The 17,106-nt window shown below is 37.8% G+C and overlaps 1 protein-coding gene across 4 annotated transcripts; it reads left to right on the top strand.

Annotated features, from left to right (window-relative positions):
• Positions 1 to 393: 393 nt before the first annotated feature.
• On the top strand, positions 394 to 14,522 carry LOC122664732 (shaggy-related protein kinase theta-like). Of its 4 annotated transcripts, none has more exons than XM_043860694.1 (14): positions 394 to 407; positions 6,054 to 6,130; positions 7,367 to 7,621; positions 7,757 to 7,849; positions 8,368 to 8,427; positions 8,531 to 8,803; positions 8,904 to 8,978; positions 11,323 to 11,379; positions 11,461 to 11,601; positions 12,143 to 12,193; positions 12,296 to 12,391; positions 12,503 to 12,586; positions 13,923 to 14,025; positions 14,124 to 14,522. In XM_043860694.1, exons 2-14 carry the CDS (start codon positions 6,071 to 6,073, stop codon positions 14,183 to 14,185), a joined length of 1,410 nt encoding a protein of 469 aa, XP_043716629.1. In that variant the 5' UTR covers positions 394 to 407; positions 6,054 to 6,070; the 3' UTR covers positions 14,186 to 14,522. The 4 variants fall into 4 exon arrangements, with proteins under 4 accessions (XP_043716629.1, XP_043716628.1, XP_043716631.1 ...); XM_043860693.1 differs by having other exon boundaries at positions 7,754 to 7,849; XM_043860696.1 differs by lacking the exon at positions 394 to 407 and having other exon boundaries at positions 6,081 to 6,129; positions 7,356 to 7,621; positions 7,754 to 7,849.
• Positions 14,523 to 17,106: the final 2,584 nt, after the last annotated feature.

Below are 17,106 nucleotides of genomic sequence, written 5' to 3'. Positions count from 1 at the left end.
CAGGTACTTACAATGAATTTTATACCTAATGACAAGAGCATGATGATCATAAAAAATAATACAAAATACTGGTCCGAGTTTTTCATTCATTATTTCTTAAGTAGAGAAAGAAGCAAAACCAGTCAAGATCAGCAATTGGTAACATGCTCTCTCGTAAGTTCGGAGATCATCAGCTCATTTAACTCGTAACACAATTTGCTAGGAAAACCATGTACATGAAAAAAGAGGGAATCTGTGGTTTTCAGTCACATTATGTACTCATGAAGCATCATAAACCCAGGATTCAAATTTACATCATCCATGAGCACAGAAACTTCCATGTCATTCTACTAAGTGTAATTCCATATCTTTTACGGTTTCTTCTTCTTCTTCTTTTTTTTTTTTTTTTTTTTTTTTTGGGGGTTGGGGTTTTGGTGGGGGGGGGGGGGAGTGTAACTTCCACATTGTTTAATAATAATACTGCAGAGACATTTAATGTTGATTTGCCTGAACATGCTCATCCTTGGTACCTATCAGGTAATTTGCAACCTTTCTTTTTACCAGAGTATATCTGCACACATATGATAATATGCTGAAAGTGACAATGACCCTACATAGTTGTTATGGCACCGGAGCAAGCTTTGGGGATGACCAGGAGCTTCAGCACCTACGCAACACCTAGAGACACAAGGTGACATGTCTCCTTGGGCATCACAGGGTGCATTGTCGCATAGGCGACCCCTGACAACTATGATATAACATGTAAGATTTACTAGTGGTGGGTTACTAGGTAAATCCAGGGATTTAAGTATCGGTATCAAGTAACATATCCGAGGGGTGATTTTAAGATATGTATCGTATCGGAGAGACACAAGATAAGCAAAAAATATGCATGGAAATGGTCAAGAAATGCATGGATGTGCTTATGATATATATAAAATACAGTTTTGAACTATAAAGCACCTTATTATGCAATCTGTAAATATATATCCGTTTGATGCAAGGATTTGAATCGTTTTTAAGTAATCTAGTGATTCATGATTTAAAAAAGTATACATTAAACGAGAGAGAGAGAGAGAGAGAGAGAGAGAGAGAGAGAGAGAGATGCAACTTTACTACCACTTTTTCGCCCCAAATTTGTTTTAATCCTTCTCTACCACTTTTTCGCCCAAATTTGTTTCAATCCTTCTTGATCCATGATTTGAACATTGTAAGTGCCCAAAACTTGTTGTCATGGTGAAGATTAGAGTTGTTTTTATTTTTTATTTTTTATGTTAGATGAATTCCTCCAACTCATATTGAAGAGAAAAAACAAGTTTCCAAGGCCCTCAGTTGCTCTCAGTTTCGTATCTCACGGTTTCAGTTTTGTAGAATATTTAAAGGAGTATCTTGCCTGTTGTATCGGACTGTATCAGTCCCGTATCGGTCGATACAAACTTTTTGAAAAATAAGTATCATATCAATACCCACTGAAACGTATCAGCTGATACGATACAACACCTATTGATCCTTAAAACCCTAGGTAAACGGTAAACCTCTATTTGAGAACAATGAGAAAACTTTCCAAAAAAGGAATCTCTTCCGTACAACAACAACAACATAGCCTTATCCCAACTAAATGGGCTCAACTACATTTGTCTCTTCCTCCCCTCTTTTTTCCCCTTTTTCCCTTTTCTGCCTCCTCCCCACCCCTGTTTTGACTAGTTCAACTTTACATGCCTGGAGACACAAGGTGACATGTCTCCTTGGGCTCACAGGGTGCATTGTGGCATAGGCGTCCCCCGGACAACTATGATATAACATGTAGGATTTACTAGTGGTGGGCACAGGTAAACCAAGGGATTTAAGTATCGGTATTAGGTAACATATCCAAGGGGTGATTTTAAGATATGTATCGTATCGGAGAGACACAAGATACGTTAAAATACGCATGGAAATGGTCAAGAAATGCATGGGTGTGCTTATGATACATATAAAATACAGTTTTGAACTATAAACACCTTATTATGCAATCTGTAAATATATTTTCATATGATGCACAGATTTGAATCGTTTTTAAGTAATCTAGTGATTCATGATTTTAAAAAATATACATTAAGAGAGAGAGAGAGAGAGAGAGAGAGAGAGAGAGAGAGAGAGAGAGATGCAACTTTACTACCGCTTTTTCACCCAATTTTGTTTCAATCCTTCTTGATCCATGATTTGAACATTGTAAGTGCCCATAACTTGTTTTGATGGTGAAGATTAGAGTTGTTTTTCATTTTTTATGTTAGATGAATTCCTCCAACTCATATTGAAGAGAAAAAACAAGTTTCCAAGGCCCTCAGTTGCTCTCAGTTCCGTATCTCACGGTTTCAGTTTTGTAGATTTAAAGGAGGAGTATCTTGCCTATTGCATTGGACCGTATCGGACTGTATCGGTCCCGTATCGGTTGATACAAACTTTTTTGAAAAATAAGTATGATATCAATACCCACTGAAACGTATCGGCTGATACAATACAATACCCTACTGATCCTTAAAACCCTGGGTAAACGGTAAACCTCTATTTGAGAACAATGAGAAAACTTTCCAAAAAAGGAATCTCTTCCGTACAACAACAACATAGCCTTATCCCAACTAAATGGGCTCAGCTACATGGATCCTCGCTCTCCAATCAACTCTATTCGAAGTCTATCAAGATACGAGGCCTAACCTATGTGTGTCTTTCCTCACCACTTCACTTAGGGTTAGAAGTGAATTCCTCTCACATTCAGGGCACCACCCATCTCATTTGTTGAAATGGAATCTCGACATAATATACAAAATGTGGAAACTTATAGTGGTTTTGGTGCTGTATAATGGTTCCTTGCTCCTAATTTTTGGCGCTGGAGGTTACTTAAGGGTTGATTTCCTTTTCCACAAGTGTTCAATGCTTTGTTATGTTCAAGGATGATGCTGGGAGAGAAGTTTTTTGACTTTCTGATTTCATATTTTGCCCTGCTTTGTACACAAACTTCTTTTTTCCCGGATGATAAGTAATCAAATTTTCTTAAAAATAAAGCAAAATAAATACAAGGACATAAGAAGTAAATAAAATTTTTTCTTCCTTTCCTAATAAATTTTCTTAACCAAGGGGTTAGCGCAGCTGGTTTGGAGGGGACATGAGACTCCGCCTCAGGAAGCGAGGTCTCGTGATCAAACCTTCGCCGCTGCATAATTTCTTGGGGCCACCCGCCTAAGGCTTACTAGGACCCAGAAGCTCCCGGTTCATGCGTGGCGCGAGGGTCATGTACGAGCCTAGGGGGGATTTAGTCTGTCCAAAGTCGGATACCCCTCCTGTCTCCAAAAAAAAAAAAATTCTGTTTTACCTATCTAAAAAAACAAAAGGAGAGGAACTTATGCCATTATGACATAAAAGAATTTACTTAGGCTATGTTTGTTTCGATGCAAAATATTTTATGGGAAAATAATTATTATGTATATTTTCTACCACTTGGCATTTTTTGGGTTGGACATGACCAATAAGACCATATGAATAGAAAGAAAACAGTGAGCAGTGACAAAATTGTTAGCTGATAAGAGCATTAAAATATTTCACAATCCAACGGCCAGATCTGAACGTAAGTCTGTAAGAGACTGATAGATCTATCAATTGATATAAAGTTCTTGGAAATCAGAATTCAAGGATAGATGATGATTCCCAGGCTGCTTAAGATTTAAGCTAGAAGCAAGAATTGAGAAAGCAATTCAGATTTTGATGATCAAATCTAAGAAACTAATATGGAATGATGATTAGATCACAGACATCAGTCTAGCAAATCAAAAGTATTATTCAACAAGTACAGTAGAAGAAACTAGAAGATGATAGAAGAAATCAGCAGATCAATGAAAGAGAAAAGATCACACCTGATCATGTCTAACTGATGGGGGTATATATATACCCCAGCCCAACATGGAAGTTTTTATCTTCCAGAGGAAATCTCTCTTCCTATTGGAGACTCCAATCGCCTTACTCAATTTTATCAGCTAGCTTGTTCCAGCCCATTGGACTACCAATTAGCCATTGTGGGCCTTCTAGACTTATGCCTAGGCCTCTATATGGGATCATAGACTAATGCAAGTACATAAAAAATTAGGCCCATACAATGAAACCCAAGAAAATAAAAGGCCCAATCTATAATATAACTACCCAAAACTTGTTTTCAGCTCATTGGACTGCCACCTACCCCTCCCCTTGTGGGCATTCTAGACTCATGTCTAACTACATGATGCATTGGGATCTTGCTATATGTGTCATATGCAGATCCAATACCTCTAGGTAAACCCTCCTCCTACATCATTCAAGTTCAATGTTGATGTAAGCTTAGAGGATAATCCTAGATCCATGTGACAAAATCGGATAAAATCAGAAAATATCACCACAACTTCAACAACCGGTATAAGGGAAATTCAGGAATCATGACAGAGGTTTTTTTTTTTTTTTTTTCTCCTTTTTTTTGGGGGAGGGGGGAGAGGTTATAAGTAGAAATAAACTTTTATTTCGAAACATGAGAAAAGTACAAGGTACATAGTAAACCAAGGGGCATTACCCAAAACACTCGTGGGATATGCAGCTGGATATCCCACGAGTAAATACCTATTAACTCCCGTAATTACCTCGCAATTTCATTACCATTAAACTATAAAAAAACATGCAAATTGATCTCAAGTTGGGAGCCTTTCTAGCCATGCATGGTTGATGGTCAAGGTGAAACAACGGTAGAGTTTGCAACCTCAAGCAATGGAGAGATTAGATTAGATGGTGATGGAAAACAATTATCATAATATGGAGATGGAATGTTTTTAATTGAAGAATCATTATGTCACAATTCTTACAACAAAAAAATACAATTATGTCACAATTTCTTTCTTTATTCGTATTCATTGCGTATCACGTATTAACATTGCTTAAGATTGTATTTTTAATTATTATAAATTTTTATGAAAAAAGATTCCAAAGCTGTGGTATTGGGACCAGATCCATTCTTAAAGTTGTCCTTCTCATGAAGACACGATGTTAACGACTTAACGGTGTTGGGATGGCCTAGCCTGATTAATTCAGGAATAGAATCAAGATTGAGAGTGGACCCCATTGCATCCTATACCTGTCTGGGATATCCTTGATTTGAGTGGGGCTTGTGGGCCATCCCAAGTTTGAAGTTTGAACTTGAAAATTTGAAAAAGTGGGCGGGTCGAGTCTGGAGTCTGGACCCACTTGCAGCGTTCTTGATTTAAATCCGGTCCGTCCATCAGATGCTTAATTTGCAATGCTTCCAACGCCACGTAATATTGTTGAATGGATGGAGCTTGACCCGCCCGGCATTTGGCCTATTCATCCGTCTTTCATTATTACCATCATCACACACAAACAAAACCCCGTTAATGCTGGAGCTCGACTTAATTTGACCCAAACGGCTTCCTTTGACCTTCAATCTCCTCATGCATCATGGGAATGGGTTGGATACTTGGACTTGGACAACCTCTCCCCGACTCACTTCCGACCCGAAAAAGCAAATATCCTTCCTTGTAATTATTTGCAATACTGAGGGGTATTTTCGAAATAGAAATTGAAGAGTGCTGTGAATCGCAGGACTGCGCTTTTAATGTAACAGACGGTCGTAAGTGAACGTTTGACTGTCGTACGGCAAGGGAAGAAATGATTGGGTATGGGGCTTGAGACGAGAGGGTCGAGGGGATTTGGTTTCGTTTCTGGTTTTTGCCTTTTTTGTTTTCTTCTTCTTTCAATTTTCTTTGTTTGGGAGCGGATGGAAGAAAAGAAAAATCGAAAGAGAGAGAGAGAGACATTGTTGTTGGTGGAGCGTGGAGGAGCGGAGGAGGGTTGTTTATCGAGAGAGAAGCTCCCGTGGTTGAGAATAGGAGAGGAAGAGGAGGTGGGAGAGAAAGAATTTTTGTTTCTTTCTGAAATTCCTGTTCTTCCTCTGTTTGGTTCTTTGCGTTAGGGGGATTTCTTTTCTTCCATTTCTTCTTCCACACTCTGGAGATTCAAAGACTCAGAAGAGGAAGAGGAGCTGAAACTAGAGTTTTATTTGGGAGGTAGAGCAGATAGAGTCATGCATGTCATGCGTCGCCTTAAGAGCATTGCTTCTGGCCGCTCATCCATTTCTGATCCCGTGAGTGTTTCTCTCCCTCAATCCCTCATTATTTTTTATATCTACTTTTTTTTTTTTTTTTTTTTAGCTTTTACCTTTCTATGTTTGTGTTATTTTTCTCTTTCTTCTGTGATCTGTGTTTCATTTTTATAAATGTGACCGGAGGTTTTTATGACATTGGTGTCTGTGTGAGCTGATCGGTTTTGGGTCTGGGGTTGTGAGCTTATATCATTATCAGCTGATGACTTTAATTTCCATTTATCAGTTATTTTATATAAATAATGTGTATTTTTGGTTATACTTTCCCTATTGATTTATGAGGTGTTTTTTTGAGGATTGAACGTTAGGTTTTCTATTGAAATGTACTTTGGTCTCGGGTTTCCTTTATTGTTTCTGTTGGGAAGGAGTTATGAGTTTCATACTGTATTGATTTTTCATCCTCTCTGGACCAATATAGGTTTTGCATTGCGATTTTCTGAAATGCTGTTGTTCTCATTTACTGATTCATGTCGTGGCCTCCCTTTTTCCTTGTTTTACATATATTGGTATTGTAAGCTGGACTCGAATGTTCGACTAATTCTTGCAAATGCAGTATATCAATCAATTGAACTAAGGCCTAGGAGATCAGGTGCAAAGATGGAAATTGCAATGCTGTTGTTATTTGTCAAGTTATGTTTGTTCGTCATTAACATTTACTTGGGATTCATGTTGTATTCTACCTAGCACTCCACCCAGCCCATGCTCTTCTCCTCTCATCTTATTCTAATCCTGTTATCATTTCTTTTAGGACCACTGGTTTTTGTAATTTTGTGCTATCTATGTGCTCTAATGGAATATATTCATAAACTTGAGAGTGATATCTGGCTTGGCATGTGGGAGGCTTTCATATTATGGTACAAGTGGGATGAACGAGTGTCGGTACCTAATATTTTTAATCTTCAGTTCTCAAGATGTCTACGTTACGATCTCAGAGACTCAGTTCACTTTTTTGTTCATTTTAATATGTATTTACGTGCTTGTCTGTTTTTCATATTCTGATGGACTGTCTTAATACTTGTTCCTTCCAACCCAGTGTTCTATCTCTATTTTGCATGCATTATATGGATCTCTGCTTTTGTTCCTTCACACCAAGTTCTGATTAGGAAGAAAGAATCAGTGATGTAGTAGAAACTAGATAGCCTTTGTTGTATCATTGTTTGTCTTACTTCTTTGATTACCTTATCTTTTACAATGAGTTTACAATTTACTTTATGCTAGGGTGGGGATTCTGGAACAAAAAGGGCAAAAGTTGATCAAGAAGTAGAGCAGAATGTTACTGGGGAATCTCACTCAATGGAGAAATCAACCACAGAGCTTGAGCAGCACATGGCTTCTACTACTCTTGAAGCTACTGCAGGGACATCTGATATTTCTGCTATTTCTGAGACTGAAAAGTCTGGTTATGATCTGCTTCCAAAAGAAATGCATGAAATGAAGATAAGAGATGATAATGCTGATGGCCATGATGAGAAGGTAAATATTTGTATGTGATTTAATTATCATTTGTTCTCCTGTCTTGTTATGTAAGAAAATTGGAATACGTGCCTTCCTCTGGCATTTCACATGTGTTCCTTATTATGGTACTGATTCTGATATGGGATTCAGCAGGATATAGAAGCTACTCTGGTGAATGGTAATGTTGCAGAGACTGGTCAGATAATTGCAACAACAATAGGTGGTCGAAATGGTCAGCCAAAACAGGTAATTTGTTTCTTAAGTTGAATTTGTTCTGTATTTTCGGATCGTTGAAATTTTTCTACTTGAGCTTCTACCCACATTTATTGAGTTAATAGATATTGCATGTGATACTTCACTCATAATGCTTAATATGCAACTTGGGCTACTTTTTAGTGTCAAGGATGTGGCATATACTTCTGTTTTGGAAAATATAGTTTGAAATTCTATTTTACAATTTCATTTGTTTCCCCCGTCATGTCTGATATTGGACTGGTACTGCATTAATATGACATTGTAGTTATTTCTCATATTACTTTTAATAACGCCAGTAATACCTTTTTCTAGTAAAGTACCCCATGTCTAATTCAAACTTTTAACGAGTCCACTTTTTTAAGTCTTTCTTTTATTTACTTCTTGGCTTTGAAACCTTCTGGCTCCAAAGTCTCTGGTTATGTCTATGGAAGCTGTTTCAATTGTTTCTCATTTTTTTAAGGGGTAGAAAAATCTATCAATGTGATAACTCATGATTATTTGTGTGTCAGACAATTTCATATATGGCAGAACGTGTGGCTGGCACTGGTTCATTTGGCGTTGTCTTTCAGGTATGGAGAATTGGTTTGTTTATGTCTATGGAAGTTATTTTTAAGTGGCATGTTTATTCCTTTATGTATTTCTGTGCCATTTGATAATTTTTTTTTGGTGCAGGCAAAGTGCCTAGAAACAGGTGAAGCAGTTGCTATAAAAAAGGTCTTGCAAGACAAGAGATACAAAAACAGAGAACTCCAAATCATGCAGTTGCTTGACCACCCTAATGTGGTTAAGCTGAAGCAGTGTTTCTATTCTACTACTGAAAAGGATGAGGTGTACCTTAACCTTGTCCTGGAGTTTGTGTCTGAGACAGTTTATCGAGTTTCAAAGCACTATACCAGAACGAGTCAACATATGCCCCTTATATATGTGCAGCTTTATACTTACCAGGTGAAAATTGATAATGTGTCATGATGACACCCCATGCCATGTGTATTGTTCTCTTTCATAGGCTGATCTAAAGTTATTCGTGTTCTCTTTCATTTTGTAGATCTGCCGTGCACTTAATTACATTCATAGCGTTATTGGCGTGTGTCATCGTGACATTAAACCACAGAACTTATTGGTAAGACATTTATCGTAATTGATTCTTTAACTATGATATTCATGAGCTATATTTGTTTTCAGCAATCAAAACAGTATTTAAATGTTACTCCCCCTAATATAGAGAATTTGCATTTATAATTTGACAATGCTTAGAAAATGCGAGGTATTCATAGTTTAGACACCTTTTCTCAGTTTCAACAGTTCATTTTATCTTTTGTCCACACAATGGGTCATCAACCATGCATTGAAATGCAATCAATAATCGATAAGAGTGTGGTCAACTTTATGTTGCTAGTGCACCTAGTAAAATTTTCTACAAATTGGAGTTTCTAAATGACATTTGGATAGGCACCTAGGAACATTTTTTATGCTGATACTTGGCTGGATCGGTTTTACCCGTTGGGATTCCTAGACTAGAAAGAACTAATTCCAAACCGGGTTGTTGGTTCAGTCGGATATTTAGGGAGATTTATTTGGGAGAATATTATGTAATCTTTTATTTCGTGTAGGATGCGAGGAAGAGTTCAACAAGTCTTTTGGAGTTGATTTTGGTTAGGGATCTTAATATAGTTGTTTCTTTATTGGAGTATTTTCTTTCTTTTTATATTCATGCAATCGATGGAGATTAGTAGAATGGAATATTGATATTAAGTTCGTTTGAGTTGGCTGTGTGGCCTGTAGTTCGATGAAGTGTTACTGAATCTTCTTCCTTCTTCTTTCTTTCCCTTTCACATTGTCCCTGTCTTCTTTTTTCAGGTTTGATTTATTCCCTTCATCCCTGCTTAAGTTTCTTCTTATTTCTTCTTCTACTTTCTGTAGTTCTTTGCTTTATATATTAGTTATTCAAGGCTTTTATTTTAGTGCTCTGTTTTCTAGCGACTTGACTGTCCCTCACTTCCATAGTTGTCACGGCGTCACGGCGATCCAAGTCGGTGGAAGGGTGTCACGTCGATATATCGACATGTCGCCCGCCATGGCGAGCATGTCGACCATGTTTAATTTTTTATTTTCTGTATTTTTAATGTCATTTAGTATGCTATAATATATGTCCTATAACATCAAAAATCAACATGAAAGTGTACTACACTACTACTAATATACTATGCCACTATGGTTTAATTCATGAAAGTGAAACTAATATCCATTAGTGTATATGAAAGTATGAAAAATTGAAAATATAGATTAACTTGTCAAATAATTGAAAGCAATAGTAAAAATCAAATGATAGGCTAACCTGTTTACTGCAGCTTGATAGCAATAGTCTTTCTTCAGTGTGTGTGATTTGGAGCAAAGCATCTAAGCTATTAAATGGTTTAAAAAAAAAAAATTTAAATCTAACTTTTATATGTACAAATATCGACCGATATGCCAACATATCGTGGTATGCCGTGGAAGCCATATCGAACGATATATTTACATCCACCATGGCGTAGCTCGATACGCCACCTCTCCCAGCGCCAAGACGCCATGGCGGCGCCATGGCGACGCCATGACAACTATGCTCACTTCTTTAGATCGATTTCAGCGACCAACCTCCTTTCTTCATCATACTTTGTGGTATACATCACTACCTTAGGGTGGCCTAGAACCTAGAATCTTACTTCCCAAATCAAACCCAATTGTGAGAAACACAAGCAGCTTCCGGTCAGATCTCATGGTTTCCACGTGCATGAGTTTAAGATGTTATATTTCCTTCATATAATCTGTTATATAACCTGTGATTGGTTGGCCTTCAGTGAGATAGGAGTAGTGAATCTTTACTTGAAATCTCTCCTTAAAAAGCCTTGTATCGGGAGATTTCTCTCTGCTGAAATAGGAACTGGTTCTCCGCCTTTTTGCTTGGTATCATGAGGTTAAAGACAACTTCATAAGCAATCCGAACCAGGTTTTTCGAATCCTGATGGCATTTATTTTATTCCATGAGGTCTGATCCAATTTTGGGGTCCTCTAGATAGTTGACCCTGGGGTTTTCCTTTTATTTATGGTGTATTAACTAATTCAAGTAATCTTTGGCTGTTATGGCGTGTATTGTTGGCGTTGCCATATTAGTTCATTATCATGTGCAATTAACAGCAACAACAACAACAAACTCAGCCTTATCATGTGCAATTAAGCCACCCGATATTGATAGGGAAAGACTATGCCCACCTGGTTTTTCAATATATAGTAACAACATTTTTGTGTATCTAGTTTTATCATAAATTTTGGATAGGTCAATTATCTTAGGTTATCCTGGCATGCGATCATGTATGAGGTTGCTATACTTGGTATATTTTTGCTATTACCCAATCACAATATGTTATCTGGGTTCTGGGACTTTTTGTTAAAGCAACTTTTGATTTGCAGTGTGATACATATTGCAGGTTAATTCCCAGACTCATCAACTAAAACTATGTGATTTTGGAAGTGCAAAAATGTTGGTATGTGATCATTTCTAGTATTTGAATAAACATTGCTTCTATTCTATTGCTTGGTTGTGACTAGTTATTGTCTAATTTCAGGTGCCAGGTGAACCAAATATATCATACATTTGTTCACGGTATTATAGGGCACCTGAACTGATCTTTGGCGCTACAGAATACACAACAGCAATTGATATGTGGTCTGTTGGTTGTGTACTAGCTGAGCTTCTCCTAGGACGGGTAGGTGTGCTTTGGTTAGTTAAATCCAATTGATGGTTTTTACTGAACTTGATTTGTTAACATTTTGATAGAGATTTAGGCCCATGGGCAATCTGGAGACATGAGCTATGTCTCATGCTCTATGCCTAGCCTGAGTCAGACCCAATTTTAAATTGCCATGGGATAGGCATGCCTGAGCTCAACCCATTTGTAATCGAGTGGGTTTGGTTTACCTGCTTAAAAATTAAAATAGAATTTAAATAATAAATACGATTGATTTTGATTATTGTACTATATTAGAAGTATGCTAATAGGGTAATCGGTGAGTTTGAATGGCATTGGTTGGACAATAGGGGGGATTTTTGGGTGGGTTTTGCTGGGACTATGGGATTCATTAACCATCAGAGCCACAGTCCATTTAATAACTGAGCTTGTTGGACCAAATCTGAAAAACATTTTGCATCTCTTGTAATGTAAATGTTACATAATTTTCTTTTTAGTTTCTGGTGTTAATATTTCTCAGAACTGCTTCTGGTATTTACTGGGTCGTGCATGTTTTCAGCCTCTGTTTCCTGGGGAAAGTGGTATTGATCAGCTGGTGGAAATTATAAAGGTTTACCATCTTTTTGCTCATCTATTTCTTCCTCTCTCCCCTTCCCTTCTTCCACTCATGCTTTGAATGTATGCTCACGAGTTAGTTATAATGCCATCATAGGTTCTGGGGACACCAACCAGAGAAGAGACCAAGTGCATGAATCCAAACTACACAGAGTTCAAGTTTCCCCAGATCAAAGCACACCCGTGGCATAAGGTCTGTGAATAGTTCAGTCATGGCAGCATTTAATTTATTTTAATGTGTCTTTTCCTGCTTTACATTGATTTCATGTTTAGCTACAAGCTTTTCTAACCCTTAGCCTTCCAGGTCTTTCAGAAGCGGATGCCTCCTGAATCAATTGATCTTGTATCGAGGCTGCTCCAGTATTCACCAAATTTGCGTTGCACTGCTGTAATAAATTTCATCTCTTTGCAATTGAATTTTGTTTATGCTTGTTACTTGTTTTCAAAGAATAGAATACATGCACCTGAAGTTCTACACTTCTAACCCCTCCCCCCCCCAACAACAATAATAATGACAAAAAAGACCATGCATTTGTGAATTCTGTTTCCATATCTTATATTATTGTCTAATTTAATGGAAGCACTGTAGTTAGGTTTGGCTTGGGTTGGGGATATTGAGATTAGAATTCAGTAGTGAGATGGCTGAACATGTTTAAAACATTGTTGGGAACAATGGCGAGGTCTGAAAAGCTTTTTCCGTCCCTCATTCTCAGTCTGTTCTAGTAACATCTGTGGTTATCATGTAAATGCAAATGGCATGCAGAGATGATGAATGAGGGACGAACGGTGCCTGCCTCGTGGCATGGATGACATTGTGACCGTAAGTGTCATACCAAGCAAGTGTTGCAATCATAATTACAAATGAGCTCAACATAGATGTACACCAGCTATTTGGGATTGGCTGAGAAATTCTGCTTGTAACCGCCATCTGTCGCTATGTCCTTTGATAACTCGTTTGGTGTCGGGTCTGTCTCATGACTTCAACTCTGCTTCATGTCATTCCAGCCTTTTGTCCTTCAAGATTTGAGCCTAAAATGCTCCGTGACACTACTTGGTAGTATTCATTAGTTTTCATTGCACATTAAGAAGCCATATGCATTACATGCTGAAAGTTCATTTTTGACATTCGTTTGTGTAAAACATGGCTGGTGTCATAGTCTTGCGATAGTTTCTCTTTTATTTGATTGGTATCTCTCAGTTGCAAACAATACACAAGCTCCTCTGCTCTTCATCCATTCTGCTCTAATCCTGTGCTTAACATTTGTTAGTGTGGAACTCTAATGCATTTAGGTTTTGGGTTGCATGAAGTAGGTTTTGAATTCCAGCATAACAGTCGATAAAATAATAAAAGCATAGAAAAGAACTGAAAGTTAAGGATAAATCAGATTACTTACTAGTTCAGTGTACAGGCACTACAGATTAATCGTGTATTGCATTAACAGAGCAGTTTGCCTGACCCATGGTTGAGTTTATTTGAGTGATTGGCATTCTTGCTTTTTGTACAAAGAAAACTTTGCTAGTTATTCATATTCCAAGGGTACATTTTCTAGTATGTTATTTGGTTATTAGTTATTACAGGGCTATTCTTACTGATAACATTCACATGTTTGCAGCTTTGTATATGATAATGCTGACACATCCTTTGAGTGGATCAAAACTCTTGTTTGATGCCATTTATTGGTAGTGGTTCTAATGACAATTATTGAAACTTGGGCTCTCTGCAGTTGGAGGCATGTGCACATCCGTTCTTCAACGAATTGAGAGATCCAAATGCACGCTTGCCAAATGGATGCCCTCTTCCTCCATTAATCAACTTCACACCCCAAGGTAAAGATGCATCTTTGCCTCTTCCTAAACTTTTCTCTTCATAAGTCTGTCCACCTTAATTAATTCGCTGTTTCTTTCTCTCATGGAAAACCTTGTAGAACTAGCCGGTGCATCTCCTGAGCTGCTTCAGCGTCTCATTCCTGAGTATGTGAAGAAATAAAATTCTCAACTGCCGGTATGATTCTGGTAGTAGTTACTATGTATGGGCTTAGAGGTCAAATGGCCTGTATTGGCCTTGTTGCTTGCTGTGCTTGCCCCGGTTCAAAGCCCGCACAGCCTTCATCCTGGAGATAGGACATGGTGAAGGAAGGCAGACAATGAAGATAGTTTGTAGGCGATGGGAGATGGTCTGTTTCAAACGAAGGTTCTGAATGAATTGACAGAGTTATGAGGTGCACAGAATGCAAATTGTGACTGTGCATGCCGCAATTTATCTATACCATGTATTATTGTTACATAACCAAAGTGGAGACACAAGTACACACACCTGCCAAATCCTAGCTGGCACTATTGTAGCTGTTAAGCTTTGCACACAACTGTTCTTCTCCAGTAGTATATAGTTTTATCAGAGTTTGTAGAGGTGGAGCAGCAAGATTTAAGAACCTTTTTTGATGATGGGGGACTTTGGGTGTAGTTGATACATCCGCAGGTTTATCTGTGCATGTGGGAGTTCAGATTTACAATCTCACTGGGATTGCATGGGAAATGCAATCCCCTTCTGTATTTAACCAATGTGTTTCTTTGCCTACCTTTTGAAAAATGGTTTCCGTCTCCATGGCTGGAAGTTAGATGAGAGGACTTGGTACTAGGCAAGTAAATGATTAAATGAATAAAGAACAGCAGTGTAATGGTTGTTTTCCTCACTTAACATCAAGTTGTTTGGGTGATAGTTTACTAGTGATATTACTGTCCATGGTTGCCTTGCCTGGAAAGTGCTCCCTTTTGTTAAATAATTGCACAGAGATGTACTGCTCTTCTAGTTGGTTTTTATGTAAAAGCACCTGGGTATGTTTGTGAGCACATCTCTGATCTTGATGACTATGGAAAAGTGAATCTTTTTATTGTCTTGTTCGGGCGATCAATGATGTCAAGACGATGAAATTGCTCATTGATCAACTAGGAACCTTGGCACATGCACATTAGAAGGATCACTACAGCTTGAACAAGGACTGCAGTTTGTCAACCCAAAGTTTACAGAAGAGATGAACAGGGATTTGTGCCTTCCAATCTCAGCCAAAGCAGGCAGCCATCTTCAGTATGAAGTCGTAAAGGCACTTGGCCCGGATGGGATGCTGCCGGTATTCTTCCAAGTCAAGTTAGTACATAGTAGGACCTTATGTGTGCTCTCTATTGGTTACACTACAATCTATTTCCATCAAAAAAGTAGGAAAATTGTTAAGACCAGATGGGATGTTGCCGGTATTCTTCCAAGTCAAGTTAGGACATGGTAGGACCTTATGTGTGCTCTATTTTGGTTACATTACAATCTCTCTTTCCATCAAAAAAGTTAAATAATTGGTAAGACCTTTGGGTGGTTGACCGTACGATCCCCAATACACTTCCAATTTGTGGGAAAAAGAACATCAATTGGTCGTGCAGTGCAATGCTGCCAAGAGTCTTTGACATAGGGGTGCGTAAAATGACCGTTGTACCTTCTTAAAACCCAGGAAATGTAACCATTGTACCCTCCTAGAACCTTGGAAATGACTAGGTGTGTGGTAGTCATTTCTTGTGCCCTTGTATCCAAGGGCAGGGGCATTGTGTCTGGCGCGATCGGGTGGTGTTCTTTCTCCCTTTTCTTGTTATAAGTTTGATAGGAATCCAAAGATGAAAAATACTGCTGTGTATAGAGTTTGAGAGTAGGCATTACCATTATATGCCCATTGTAGGGAGTTTCAAGAATTGGTATCAGATTAGCCAAGGATTGGCCGATCTCAATCCTGGCCAATCCAGCTCATCTAATCCTTGCACAGAAACTAGGGTTGGGGCCTATTTTGGCTGATTCCAATTGGTTTTTTATCTGAATTGGATCGGAATTGGCTGGAACAATCTGAATCTTGATTCTGGTTTTTAAACCTTGATTGTAAAATAACTAAACACATGGTCTAATTGCCAAATGAGCAATTTAAGTTAAGGGTCAAGAGAACGCTAATAGGTTGTGTAGCCTTTGCATCAACATAGAGGCCAATGAGAATGTGCACAAAGGCAATTGGTTGAAAAAGATTTTTGATTTCACGGGGGGTTGAATGATCTTTTTGTGTTTTTCTGATCTGAGCACAGAAAACACGCCATCCACGTGACTAGATAACATTCTTTTTTCCTTCAATTAATTATCAAATCCCACTAGACATGTTGTTCAAATCATCATCATCTATGCATATATTAAATTTCAAAGATATATTGTTTCTCCACTTATCATTACAATACTATAAACTATAAAGTCTTGAATCTGGTCTAAACTCTAAAGTAGTGAACCAGAGTTATACTTCAGTCTTTATTTTTTTTATGAGAACGTTCAAACTCTTTATGACACCGAAACGAACGTGCCTGATTTTAAAAGCATTTGTTTTGTGAATGCAGTTTACGTAAATCACGTAACCACTCTCATTGGCCGGTGAAGGAACGTGGTACCCTCTGTGTATCTTCTTATTATTATTTTACAAATTAATGATTTTGGTGAGAGTGAGACCACCATCACCATTGATATCAGATTTTCTCTTATAAACGCAACATCTTTGACTTTTAAGGTACTCCATTCTTGTAATTTCCTCCTTGTTCTCCATTCCTTATCTGTTTTTTTTTCTTGTGTTTTTTGGCATAGCCGCCCATATTAATGGATTCTTTCATTGGATCATTGTGATCCCCCTCCTCTCAAATTTCTAATGTAAAATGATGTAGACTGATTAACTGAAATGTGACTCGTTTTCTTAACTTCTTGTTATTATAATAAAGAAGATTTCTCTCAATTCCCTAAATTTTTTGTTGCCACCAAAGTGGTGAATTAAAATTTTGTAACTTTCTTTCGATTACTCTTATTTTATTTCAAAAAATTATTTAAAATAAGGATAAAAAAGGGTTTTC

Source organism: Telopea speciosissima, chromosome 6 (genome assembly GCF_018873765.1).
Source record: "Telopea speciosissima isolate NSW1024214 ecotype Mountain lineage chromosome 6, Tspe_v1, whole genome shotgun sequence".
Classification (NCBI taxonomy): Eukaryota; Viridiplantae; Streptophyta; class Magnoliopsida; order Proteales; family Proteaceae; genus Telopea; species Telopea speciosissima.
This window is presented reverse-complemented; position numbering and strand designations above follow the sequence as displayed.

Coding starts and splice junctions, on each gene's coding strand:
- LOC122664732 (XM_043860693.1), top strand. CDS start 6,071: ATGCATGTCATGCGTCGCCTTAAGAGCATTGCTTCTGGCCGCTCATCC. Junction 8,804..8,903: donor TGCAGCTTTATACTTACCAG/GTGAAAATTGAT, acceptor TTCATTTTGTAG/ATCTGCCGTGCACTTAATTA. Junction 8,979..11,322: donor TTAAACCACAGAACTTATTG/GTAAGACATTTA, acceptor TACATATTGCAG/GTTAATTCCCAGACTCATCA.